The sequence below is a fragment of the Pomacea canaliculata genome, linkage group LG1 (genome assembly GCF_003073045.1).
Source record: "Pomacea canaliculata isolate SZHN2017 linkage group LG1, ASM307304v1, whole genome shotgun sequence".
Taxonomy (NCBI): Eukaryota; Metazoa; Mollusca; class Gastropoda; order Architaenioglossa; family Ampullariidae; genus Pomacea; species Pomacea canaliculata.
The window spans coordinates 17,490,984-17,503,800 of record NC_037590.1 but is presented as its reverse complement, the minus strand read 5'-3'; the positions used below and the strand labels follow the sequence as shown (position 1 = coordinate 17,503,800).

At 39.8% G+C, this 12,817-nt stretch overlaps 1 protein-coding gene across 6 annotated transcripts in view; it reads right to left on the bottom strand.

The window, feature by feature from the left end:
• Nucleotides 1–9,626: 9,626 nt before the first annotated feature.
• The window catches only part of LOC112570813 (neuronal acetylcholine receptor subunit beta-3-like), a 38,483-nt gene continuing 35,292 nt past the window's right edge, over nucleotides 9,627–12,817 (bottom strand). For all 6 annotated transcript variants that reach the window (XM_025249471.1, XM_025249478.1, XM_025249488.1 and 3 more), the window contains one exon: nucleotides 9,627–12,138. In XM_025249471.1, the coding sequence (XP_025105256.1) occupies nucleotides 11,686–12,138 (453 nt within the window). In that variant the 3' untranslated portion in view covers nucleotides 9,627–11,685. The remainder of the gene's footprint in view (nucleotides 12,139–12,817) is intronic.

Here is a 12,817-nt window from a genome sequence, read left to right as displayed (position 1 = left end):
GGCAAACAAAAAAGGACCGACAGCATGCACAGGATCTGTAACTTGTATTCATACATTCACCGTCCATTCCTTTTCAAAGAAAAAGGAGAAAGAAAATCACAGGGAACAGGTATGAGGGCATCGCCTGAAGATAGAATTCGCTCGCTAGTTGCAGAATCCAAGAATTCCAGCATAAATACAATGGGAAACTTTGTAGACATGTTGCTTTGTGAGAACTTGTGGATGTGAGAGAGTATATGGGGCAGACAGACATCAACAAAAATTTAAAAAGAGAGAGAGATGGAGAGAGAAGGGATGAGACGGAGAAAGAAGACAGAGATAGAGAGACAGAGTGAAAGAGAATAATTTTCTTTGCTCTGATAAAAGGTCCTTCAGGGAATTGCACGGCGCCGAAGAAGAGTCGGATAACTCAGATTTTTCAATTTCACCAAAACAGGAAGTAGGGGCAGCGTGATGTTGCTTTGGTCCAGCTACAGGGAATTATTTGACAAGCAGTCCCCTGTGCATGAAGTGTGGAGTCAACCATTAGAAGTAACAGAAGCAAAGCGAAACATTTCTCACCCACCCTCCCACTTCCTCCCTTGCGGCTGCGCAGCTCGTGTATGTCCGTTCACGCCGGAAGTGACCAAAAACTGCTCCTGGCTGTTCTTGAAGAACACTTTGAGACTTCGCCACTAAGGCACTTGATGGCAAATGGATTTGAAATAAGATTTTCCCTCTCTATTATTTCTAAGGATCTGTCCATCCAGAATCCTCTTTCTATGCATTTCTTTTGGTTATGGACGTTTCTCTTTTTAATGAACGTGTGGTTTAGGCGATGAAGTGCTAATGTTGTTACCCAGAGGGCCGAGAATTTACGAATTTACGATCTCACAGTTCCGGCAAGCAAATAAATGCTGGTAGTTTTTATTTTATTCTGTGGATAAAAGAAACGGAAAATATCTCAATTTGATTTAGGTTCCCAGGAAGCAAAAACTGTCAGGTCTCTCTAGCTCTCTGCAGTTAAAAATTCATATGTTCAAATATTTCATTACTTACTAACTTCAGTAAATATTGTTTTATGTTTTTACCTATTACTTTTAGGCTTCAACTATTTATTAGTAATAACGTGAGTGTTTCAGAATTACAGGTTAAGCAGATAGGAATTCATTGTGGCCGTAAATTTAAATATTTTTTGGAACTCGATTTTGAAGCCCTGTGTTCAGTTAATTTTAAAATGTAATTACTGTAAGTAGCTTGGACCGTGCTTACAGCCATACATCAAGTCCTTTGCAAAATAAAACTGACCTCGTGTTTAATGCTTAGAACTTTAATGCTCATCCGAAAATGTCTTTCTCCTCGGATATTTTAATTAATTTGATGTCGGCAAACATTTCAAAAACATTGACAGAACTTTCGTAACAATTAGAAGAGATCAATCAAATGATATTGTAATGTTTCTCGACTAATCAAAGGCCCAGTTTTTGACCATTATTGCCAACATAGGTCAGAGTGATAGTGAGACAATGGATGCTCCTGTCCTACATCATGATCAGTGCAGGAGGACATCGCTCAGTAACATGATGTCCCCCGACTCACTCTACCATGACCTCTCACTGCAGTGGAACATTTACAAAGATAATGCATTAGGATCAACACGGGGGGTACCTGCCCCACATCCCTGCCTTTGATCACCCAGCGAAATCGCGTTGGCAAAGTTTGCTTCATGTTTCGGCAACAAAATAAAAAAATGAAAGAATAAAAGAAAAAAAAAAAATGAATAGAAAATAGTTGGAAAACAAATCTGACAACATGTGAGTCGGATAGACGAGTAGAGTACACAAAAATCGACACGTGCATTAATGTGAATAATGTGTGCTGCGGCAGTTGTCGCCCCAGTCCGCCAGGCGGCGTGTTGTTGCTGTAGCGCCTTGTAACCACAGGGTTAACTATGCGAGGTTTGTTTCTGCCTGCGTGTGCTGTGTGTGCGTGTGTGTGTGTGAGGGGGGAGGGGTAACAAAGGTTTTACCACCATCACAACACTTATTTATATCCATTTTGAAACACAAAAAGGATTATTTTTAAACTAGTAAATATTATATCTGTTCACGCAGTTTAGCTCGAAAGTTTAGTTTAGTGTCTCCATATGCGCTATGATTTGTAGAAAATGTCTTAAAAAAGGTAACATTTTTTTTTTCAAGAAAACAGTATTAAGTAACGAATGTGCTGCTAATTGAGGGATAATATGTATTATTGAGGCTATGAAGACTTGTGAAATTCTTTTGTAGCTTTTTTTCTCCATTATTGGAAATGATACATACGCTGATTATGTTAGGTTACCAAAGAAAAGAATTTAAAATATTGTGCTTAGTGTATACTTGTTCACATATATGTATCAGGCATTTTGTGTATTGCGCGCCTATATACACATACACACACACACTACCATTGTGACCACATACAAATCTATACCAACCAAATATCCTATACGCACTTAGTAACACTGAGTAATAAAGATAAACAAAAACACCATATCTTATCTTCGTATGCACGAAGCGGAGAGGTGCCTACAGACATTGATGGAGGCGAAGGCACGTGGCAGACCTTAGAATATGTGAGTATAGTCTGTCAGCTCTTCTCTTAAATTCTCTTGTTATCTCTCTCTCTCTCCTACTTTTAAGATACATTTATATATAAAACTTACAAACTCCGCATTGGTATAGTGATATATAAATATAAATATATACAATATACTTATAAATTTATATTGCAGATATTATTTAATAAATACTATAAAACTACTAAAACAGAAATTCACGAAGTCTATCATTCCTCTGAACAAAGTGTACATTGTATTTTAATGACATTTAGGGATCAGAATAATATTACATATATCTACATGTATATAGAAAGTACTCACCATACGACCACACATAGAGACAAACACACAAATAAAGCAGAAACTCAACACACACACACACACACACACACACACACACACACACACACACACACACACACACACACACACACACACATATGTATAGAGATATAGTTTATAGATGTGTACATGTATAAAAAAAGACAGGCATGAGAGCATGTGAGAGAAGGAGTGAGAAGAGCAAGACGAGGATGTGGCTGGGCCACCAACAGTTCATCCCGCTAACCGCCGTTAATCTCACCAGCTTCCCTAAACACCATTGTCTTTGTTGTAGTCAGGTGAACCGTAGGACATATCCCGATATAATTTATCTCCTCACACCAGGGTGTAAGGGACTTGTGTCTCTCAGCTTACAAGACTGGCTTCATTTGTGTATTTCCTGCAATCGCTCTCCAAGCTATTTGCTATTTGTGCACCTGCCAAACTCTGTAAGTGAGAAACGGTGTGTCGGATGCTAAGCAACGCTACATCTAGCCAGATCGCAGCAAAAACGAGAGTTTGTGTTCCCCAACTTTACCTGCTGAATAAATTCCTGTTAGCTTACTGGAGGAGAGAAGCGGCTGCAGGTAGAGGTGGAGGGGAGATGCTTGAGTTTTGGAACTGGACCGTGCAATGGAGCTGAGTACAATAAGACTGAGTTCTGTTCTTGTAGTCTGAGGTGCTCATACTTTCATTTTGCAATGACAGTCTCGCTCCAAGCAAGGAAATAGTCAGCCTGGCAACATAGGTATATTTCTCCACTTGTAACTATTTTGTGCAACTATAATAATAACAATAACAATAATAATAAAAGCAAAATTTTTAAAGCGCACACACACTCCTAAGCGCCTAATAAACAAAGAATACACAAACAGAAACACAGAAACACAACTTTTCATATCTTTCTCACCAACATTCGAGGCTCTGCCATGTGTTTGTTAATCGGAAGTTGAGCAGTAGTTCCCTTTGGGCACAGACACCCTTGTATTCGGATCGAAACACCATTTTGTGAAAAACAAGGCTTAGAAACCGATGCCCAGTTCTTTTTCTTTTTTTTTCTTTTATTTTCGGTACACCAGGATGAACCTTTGCCCCAGTCCGTGATGCTTTAAAGCATGGGATGAAGCGCGTTTCTCCACTGGATTTTTTTTTTTTTTTTTTGGGTGGAGGGTTTGATGCACTCAATCATTCTGTGTTTGCTGGCCCTTTCCTGCAAATGCGCTATCTCCTTTTTGACCTTTGTAATCTGCATCATCATTCGCACCCACCTGTGCCCTCTGAGTGTTATTGTTCCCGCCTGGGCAGCCTCTAATTGGTAACTCGACACAGCTTGACTGAGGGGCGCTGGTGGGTGTGATGGTTGCACAGTTCTCTTCATATGTGTGTGGTGTGTGCTTTTAACCCTTTCTCAACACCTGCACCAGCCTCCAGGATGGGAAACAGATCTTGCACACTTACCTTCTTTTTTTTTAGTAAGTTCTTAGATGTGATCACTAAGTACACCTGAGTACTTCCAGTCTGCGCACCTGAGGATTTAGTAATTATGCCAGAGTGTTACTTACTAGTGTCATTAAGTACTTATGTGAAGAAAGGACATTCAGATTTTGAGGTCAAAGTGAAACGATCTTGCATGGAAACTATTATCTTTACAAAGACATTAATGGAGGGAAGAATATAAGACCCGAACATATTTATCAAAGTTTTCTTTATTTTTAAAACTACTAACTCGCACAATCACTCATTTGCAGACGTCTTCTCGGCTGTGTATTTCCTGATCTCATGCTTTACACGTTTCGGCATGTCGAAGACAGTAAAGACGGTGAATGAAGGATGGAGGTCAGAGGTCAAAAAGACAAAAAGAAGAGACGGAGGTGAGGCCAACAAAGAACGACGAATGGAAGATTGGAAGTTGATGTTGATGGATAATTAGGGGCACCTTGTAACTGACGAGACAAATAAAAGACCGATATTTTTTTTTACCCGAAGTTAATACAGGCACGCAATCAACAGTACGTGTTGGAATAGGTAATGGCGGGGACTGCAAGGTATGTGGCTTAGGTTCTGTCTAAACTTTTATGAGCTGGCCATCCTCCGAATCATTGAACGTGATTGAAAACGTCTGCTTTCAAGTGCATTTAACGACTTCTTGGTGGAAGTTAATCACGCAACAAAAACCGCCACGGAGATGCTTGTTTTTAAAGGTTGTGTCTGGTTCGGGTGGGGTGGAGAGAAGGGGCAGGGAGGTTACTGGAATCGAAAGTTATTAGCCCTATATTCTCCAGCAACGCACTTAGCTGACTTTCATCTGCTCCCCCTTCGTCTTTGAGGCCAAAGTGTTTTACACTCTCAATAAAGAGCCTTGTAAAAGCGTTTCCTGGGCCTTCAAGGGAAGCGAAAGCCTGCATCTAATCCTGGATGCTCGTGTCTTTGAGGCGCCGCGGTCAGAGAAGTAAATATACTGACACGTGTATTTAGAGTCCGAAGAGTTTCCCCCCAAAACATTGCCTTTTATAATAATATATGCCTAGGTGAATGCCTAACATACCCATGTGGTTTGTAAACCCATTCGATCTGTTTCAATTTGCACAGGACCGCGTAAGAATCAAACTAAATAATACAGTAGCATATCCCTCCTCCCAAAAAAACTAAAAACAATTAGGAAAAAATATTTTTTAGATAAGGGGAGGGTATGAGGGGGTGTATGCTTGTTACGTGAGTGTGATTGTGTGTTCTCTCTGCTCTCATTACTGAGATATTGCATCCAAGATAATTAGATACCTCCACAGAAATGAGAGGAAAAAAAAGGTGATGGAAGCATGGTGCTCTACATCCGGAAATCGGTGATGACGTTGCACCTACCCACCCACCCCGGTCTTTTCGTCACTTCACACTCTCCGGGAGTGTCCCCTCCCCAACCACCACCCGTGGACCTCCACCACCGGGGGGGTAGAGTGCGTTACCTGCTCCTGCATGCCGACTGAAAGAGAATCGATTGGCCAAATATATGAGCTGCGGAATCTATCACTACTAATCCGGAGGAATAAAATATTGATGGGGTGGTGATTACCACTGCAGTTCGTCGCTCGCTTGCTTACACGCAAGAAAGCAGACGATCACTTCCAGTGCCGGGATGAGATCGAATGAGGTCGATAGCCTGGGCTGGGTTCAGGCAAAGGGGAATTGTTTTGGACAAAGATGAAAGTTGATGAAAAGTTTAGGGAAAAACCCTGATGGTAAGTGCTAGCACTGTGTAGTCACCACCACCACCACCAGGTAAAGGTGGTGTAAGCATCATGTGACTTGTGACTTTCAGACGTCGAGTTGTGTCTGTAAACATAGTATTTTGAATTGTAATCGTCTATAAACAAAATATTTTGTATTGTAAGCGTCTGTAAACTTAATATTTTGTATTGTAAGCGTCTGCAAACATAATATTTTGTATTGTAAGCGTCTGTAAACAAAATATTTTGTATTGTAAGCTTCTGTAAACATGTTAAGTCTTGTAAACCTCATTCTCATTGTTTTGTGAAAATTTTTTTAACGACTCCATATTCACATCCAGTTGTTAAATTCTGGGGACATCTTACTGTTGTGTGCACGTCAACAAAAGTCCAGCAACCGTTCGCAACACCATGCATTGCTCATGATAAATAAAGAAAAACATTTTGACCAAACTGGAAGGACACAGTGCCACCTGTCTGAACTGAACTGCGACAGGCCCCAGCGTAACTTCCCCAAACGCCTGATACCCGCTTCGATCGAGAGTGATTGCATTTCTGACAGGGAGCGCCCGCGCAGCATGCAGCATAATCCCTTTGTCTTTCAACAAATAAAAAAGGATGAAAGAAAGAAAAAAACAAAAAAAGAGATAAAATATGAAGAGTTGCTCTGCAGGTTCAGAGGGAGTTTCACTGTTGCACATTCATGGATATGAGCCGGCACTAGGGCATTGTGCGATAATTAGAGAAAAATCATTCTCTTTTTTTTGAGGAAGATTTAGTGGGATCGATTTCACGTTGTTCTGCTGTGCACGGCTATGGCAGTCTGTTTAGCCAAATGATCAGATGTGATTCTGATTAAAATGAGGATTTCTGATGGTAGGGAATTCCGTAAGAGCAGGCGCTTTGCAGTTTTCAATCCGTTGGCTCAGATGAATGCTTTGGGAGACCACAAATCTGTCCATTGAGTAATGATTGCTAATTGATATTTGCTTCACTTTTTTTTCAAAATTTGGTTTTTAGAGAGTGCTGCATATTCTTGAACTTTGGCCTGAGATAATAAGACTGGCAATATGATACAGAAAATGTGAACAAGTGTGTGTATGTGTCGGTATGTGAGAGGGTATGAGATAAATGTTGTGACAGAATTGATGTAATTGGTGCAAGAGGATGATATTATTTTTTTGAAAGAGAGCTTTGACAATTGTGTGAGAAAACTGCATGAATGCGTATTAAAAAAAGTTTACAATTGTATCTGTCCAGTGGAGTTTTCTTTTTTCCTGGATTTCATAGTTATAGAAGGAAGACATCAGACGATCTTCTGGATTCACGGGATAGTCTTTCAAGTAACTGTTAATTGCTCCTTTTTTGTCATTATCGCAGAAACAAGTATTGGATCATCTTTTCTTTTATGTATTCTGTATTGGTTTCGTTTTCATATTCTTGTTTTTTAGTTCTACTTTCTCCTCATCGTCGTCGTTGAAGAAGACGAACTTACACATTTAATTAATGCTGGCGGAAACGAAAACGTCGTTAATCAATGCGAACTGCTTTTGTAAATTGTAAGTTTCTTAACAAGAACTCAGACGTGTCTTTATCTAGATACAGAACGCAAACAGTTTTATTATTTTATCTCGTGCTCTGGACATTTCAATAGTCCGAAAGGTCTGCAATAAATCAAAATCCGTTTAATTGACTGTAAAAGTAATTCATACTCACGATACTCACAAACTAAGAAATGTTTTCAACACATTTCAAGAGAACAAATTTTATTTCAACTTTATGAAGACTTAAAAGAAATTAACATAACAGTTGAGTCTAACTGCTGTGTGTGTGTGTGTAGGTAAGTTGGGAAGGAGAAGAATGGATGGGAGACAAATCCCAAAAAGGAAAGAAGCAAGAAAAAAACCATAACAAAGAAAGAAACGAAAAAGGAGACAAATGATAATAAAAGGGAAGAAGAATATGGATTTTATGAAAACAATAAAAAAATTAAGAAAAGTAAGTGTATGCGGTAGAAAATACCCGTGGAAAACAGCCGTGGAGGTGGAAAGTAAAGTCTTAAGTGGACATTAGGAGCCACACGTGGATGTAAGATAGAAATCATCAAAGCTTTCAAAAGCATGAAAAGTGGTAAAGCAGCTGGCCCAGATGGCATACCCTCAGAATAATTAAATGCAGAACCAGAAACAGCAGCAAGAATTTTACAACCCCCCCTACACAAGATCTGGGAACAAGAGCTAGTACCAAGAGACTGGAAACTAGGCCACCTGGTTAAGTTCCCGAAGAAAGCAGACCTCTCTCAGGGCAACAATTGGCGTGGGATCATACTGCTGTCGATCACCAGTAAAGTCCTCTCAGAGACGGAAGAAGACACTAGACAAGAGACTGAGACCAGAAAAAGCAGGGTTTCGCCAAGATAGGTCATGCACTGACCACACTGCCACCCTCTGTATCATCATTGTACAGTCTATTGAATGGCAGTCTCTGTATAACTTTCGTGGACTTTGAGAAGGCATTTGACAGCGTAGACAGCAGTAGTAAGTACCAACTTGAGGCTGATGATCCACTATAGCATTCCACCTATGATAATAAGCATTATTTAGAGGTTGTACAAAGACTCGTCCTGACTAGTTATTCACAGCGTCAAACTCACTAAAACTTTCGTAATGAAGACTGGAGTAAGACAGGTTTACATACTATCACCAACAATCTTCCTGATTGTTATAGACTGGATTATGCGCAAGACAATCCAAGACAACAACACCGCTATCCAGTGGACCTTCACCAAACAGCTAGAGGACCTGGACTTTGCTGATGACATTAGTCATCTATCTCATCCGCAACAACATGCACAAACCAAACTGAGTACTGGCTTAAAGGTCAACAGAAAGAAGACTGAAGTTATGAGAACAACAACAAGCAGGAACTCCCAATCCAACTTCAAGGAGAGAACATCCTGGAAACAGACAAAACTGTTTCATGATTGGTCCGACGCAGTAAACTTGGCATGCGGCTGTGCTCATCGTGAGGACCTTGCATATGTAAAACCAAAAGAAGGCATGAGAAAGAGAGCTGTAGAAAAAAAAAATAACAAGGAAAGAAAGAAGGATAACTGGATGAAGGCTGACTAGGACAGATTCTCATGTTCCTGGGTCTGTAGTAAGAGATTTACATGCTAGGAAGCTAGAATTTTCCAGAATTTTGTGGGCTAAAACTTATAACTACCAAGTGAAAGATTATTCTATCAAACAAAATCCTAAGAAAATTACAAAAACTAAATCACTTCTAGAAATCACTTCATGTTTAATTTTTTTTAGAAAACAGTTATCATCAAGTGAAACGCATACGGACTCAGAAAGAGGGTTGGGGAGGGGGCGGTCGAAGAAAGAGAGAAAGAAAGAGAAAGAGAGAAAAAGAGGGGAACAGAAACAGAAGCACAATCTCTAGGAATGTGCCTACCCACTCATTCGTCCATACATCCATAAATTCACTAGCACTGCCCGCTGTATCTGTACCATTCTTTAATCTTCTTTAATACTTACGAAGCTGTATTGCTTGTGAATCACATCATCACACACAGCTTCATCTACACCCTAAGTTACATTGTCTAAAGGAAAAATATCTTGTGAAGAAGTGATAAGTGATGATTTCTACAGGTATTGATAACAATACTGCAACTAAAACCAAAAATATAAAAAAACCAATATCTTTTAGTCCAAAACAAAACGACAAAATCTTCATAGCTTTATGGTTTTCCACAAAATCGTGCAAAGATGTCCAGATAACAAGCAAGAAAATTTGACACTTAGTGTTTGGTGCTAATCAATTTGAGTAAATCACAGATAGGAAAGGCATAGAACACGTGAACCAGAGACAGTCCTGAAATGTTTTCTAATGTTGCAAGATTACAGAGCGCTGGGCTTTGCTAAGACTGTGTTCTGACACAATAATCTACAACAGCAGTCAAGCATTCAGTACAATAACTACTAGTTCATCGCCAGTTATCATCGCTTGGCCATCAGCATTTCTGCCACTCACACCAAGCAAATATCCAACAGGTCTGGGGCCGGGTGCACGGCACGCCGTAAAAACTCTATCTACATGGTTAGTGCCACCCATCTACCCTGCTAATATTTTATAAGCGTTTAGCTACTATCCGCGGATTAGCCACCCAGGTGGCGTGCCGTGCACCCGGGCCCTGGTAGTTTAAAAGGCAAAAAACTATTGTTTATCGTGAAGTCACACTGGAGATACTGGTTGCCTCTTTGTACGGATTACGACCACACTTGCGCACGGCACTTCACCACAAAGGTCACCAGTATGTGTGAAGATACCAAGTGCTGATTGTTCGTGCATAGATAGAAGTGACGAAGAAACGAAAAATCGGGGAGATGAATTTTTGTACACAGAGACAATTACAAATAAAGGTCAACACCCCAAATTCTATAGAATGTTCAAAACAAGCAAATTAAATATAAATTAAAAATGGCGTGAATGGAAGTAGAAACAATCAGTTTTTATTTCAACGAATTTTTTATAGACAGTGTAGAAAGCTTTTTGAAAATAAATATGTTATGAAATATAGATAACAATTTTCTATAGAGTGCATTCGTTAGACTGTATGGGTGATATCCACAAGTGAATCAGGTCACAGACATCTTTCGTGAAGTGCATGTTATGAAAAAGTCATAAAAAGTTTTTTTTTAAGGTTTCAGACAAGAATAAACAATAGAATAAAACTGAATGAAAGATGCTATCAACATCGCTGATGCAATGTCAAAGTAGCAGAAGATGTTGAACAAGTACCACAGGGACCAAAGCCATCAACTCTAAGCTTCGTGGCACTGATTTCTCTCGTCAAGTACTTGCTCCAACCCGTTTGTCCAAGAAATTCGTTTTCTGTAAACATTATTTATTTACAGCCCTATAGTAGTGCACAGTCAGTAATTACTATAGTTATGATTGTCAAACAAAGCTTTCGTACTTTTACTCCGTAAGTTTTAACACCACGTCCTCTAATTCTGTTTTTACTCGTTCTTTGTACTTTGAAGTCCTTTCTCGTCCACTTGGAGGTGATATTGAAATAATATTAACCACTGCTTTTGTTGTTGTTGATGTTGTTGTTTTTCGTGGCTTCCGGCATCCTTCTATGTCAACGTGATGAAGATCAGTTTCTGTTCTATTAAATCTTTTAGTCCTGACAAAATATTCAAACAAAGCCATTCCTTATCGATGTTAGGTTCATAAAGTATACAGCTAGTGATGCCACATTCCAAAAGTCTTTAAAAGCCATCAGTTTGTCCAGCAAAAGAGGTAGATTACAACATCCTCTATTGCGTCAGCTTTTTAAGCAATGAAATGAATTTCAACTTGTCAGTCTTGATGTTCTACAAAGTTTTCTGAAGCCATTTACAGTTAAGATTGATCACACCATCACAGAATTGCGAAATCTCGTCCTGCTGCGAGGAATAACAAGAAATGTGATTTTAAGACCTATTTAAATTAAGTTGACTTCCCTTTTTTTTTGGTTTTTGCCAAATTTTGCGCACGAGTCTCAAGGCGCCCTTAAGTTTTCTTTTTTGCTATTTCCAGAAACGTGGACTCGTACCCATTGGCCGACGACGCCAGGACCGGAAGAATGTAGCCCAGGGAACCAGTGATGATGATCAGGTAGTTGATGAAGAAGATGCGATCAAGGATGAGGGCTACACCCCTCCAGTGCTTGGCAAGTAGCTCTTTCTTCTCCTTGTCGTCAATCCTTTGTCGTTGGTCGCGAATGAACTTGCGGAGTTCGAACAGCTTGTTGTCGATCTCCGCCAGGGGGCCAGATGTCCGCACAACCTGCTCTTGCTGGAGCTGGGCAAGGACCTCGCAGGATGAGCTGGAATCCTGGAAGTTGGTCCACTTGTCCGACTCCTCATACCGCTTGTCCACAGTCTTCTGGTGCTCCAAAGATGCCTTGAGGGGTCGAACCAGGTGAGTCAGCTGTAGTCCTCGTGCCAGCACGTCGTAGAAAAACTGAGAAGACACAGCGATCAGACCACAACATACTTTATCGTGTTATTTTAATATGTAATAAATAATGATACTTGAAAAATGTTCTTCATTGCGTAATGTAAAAGGGTATCTGACAAGATCAAACACAAAACTAACAATCTATACTTATGAAAACACACACACGTACACTCTGTTTATTACAAAAAATATAAGTATGTAAGTATTAAAATATGGAACTGGTGAGGAAGAAATTGAAAATTGTCTAGAATTTTCGCATTCATTAAGAAGCCTTTGAATTATCACGCGCTAACACATATTTTGTATGCAGGATTGAAACCCTATACTCCCTGCGTTGTATCAATGTAATTTTGTTCTTAATACCGTAGTAGCATTAACATTAATTTTGAAAATTCTATGGTTACAAGACTGCCTACAAAAGCAGTGCCCTTCAGAACATCAAGCTGAATATGAAACGTCTTGCTTAAAGGTATAGTAAAGGCTGTGAGTTCGGTGATGAGGCTGTGTGACGTCAGCGAGGGACAGGAAGTGTCGGTTATTGTTAGGATTTGAACTCAATGATCGGCGGTGTGTCGTTAGTGAGATTGGTGATATATATATATAAGTGATGACAATCAAGATGGCTATGAGCAATGTCCAACCATATCATTTCATCAGCTGACACTGGGGTCGAGTTGACGTC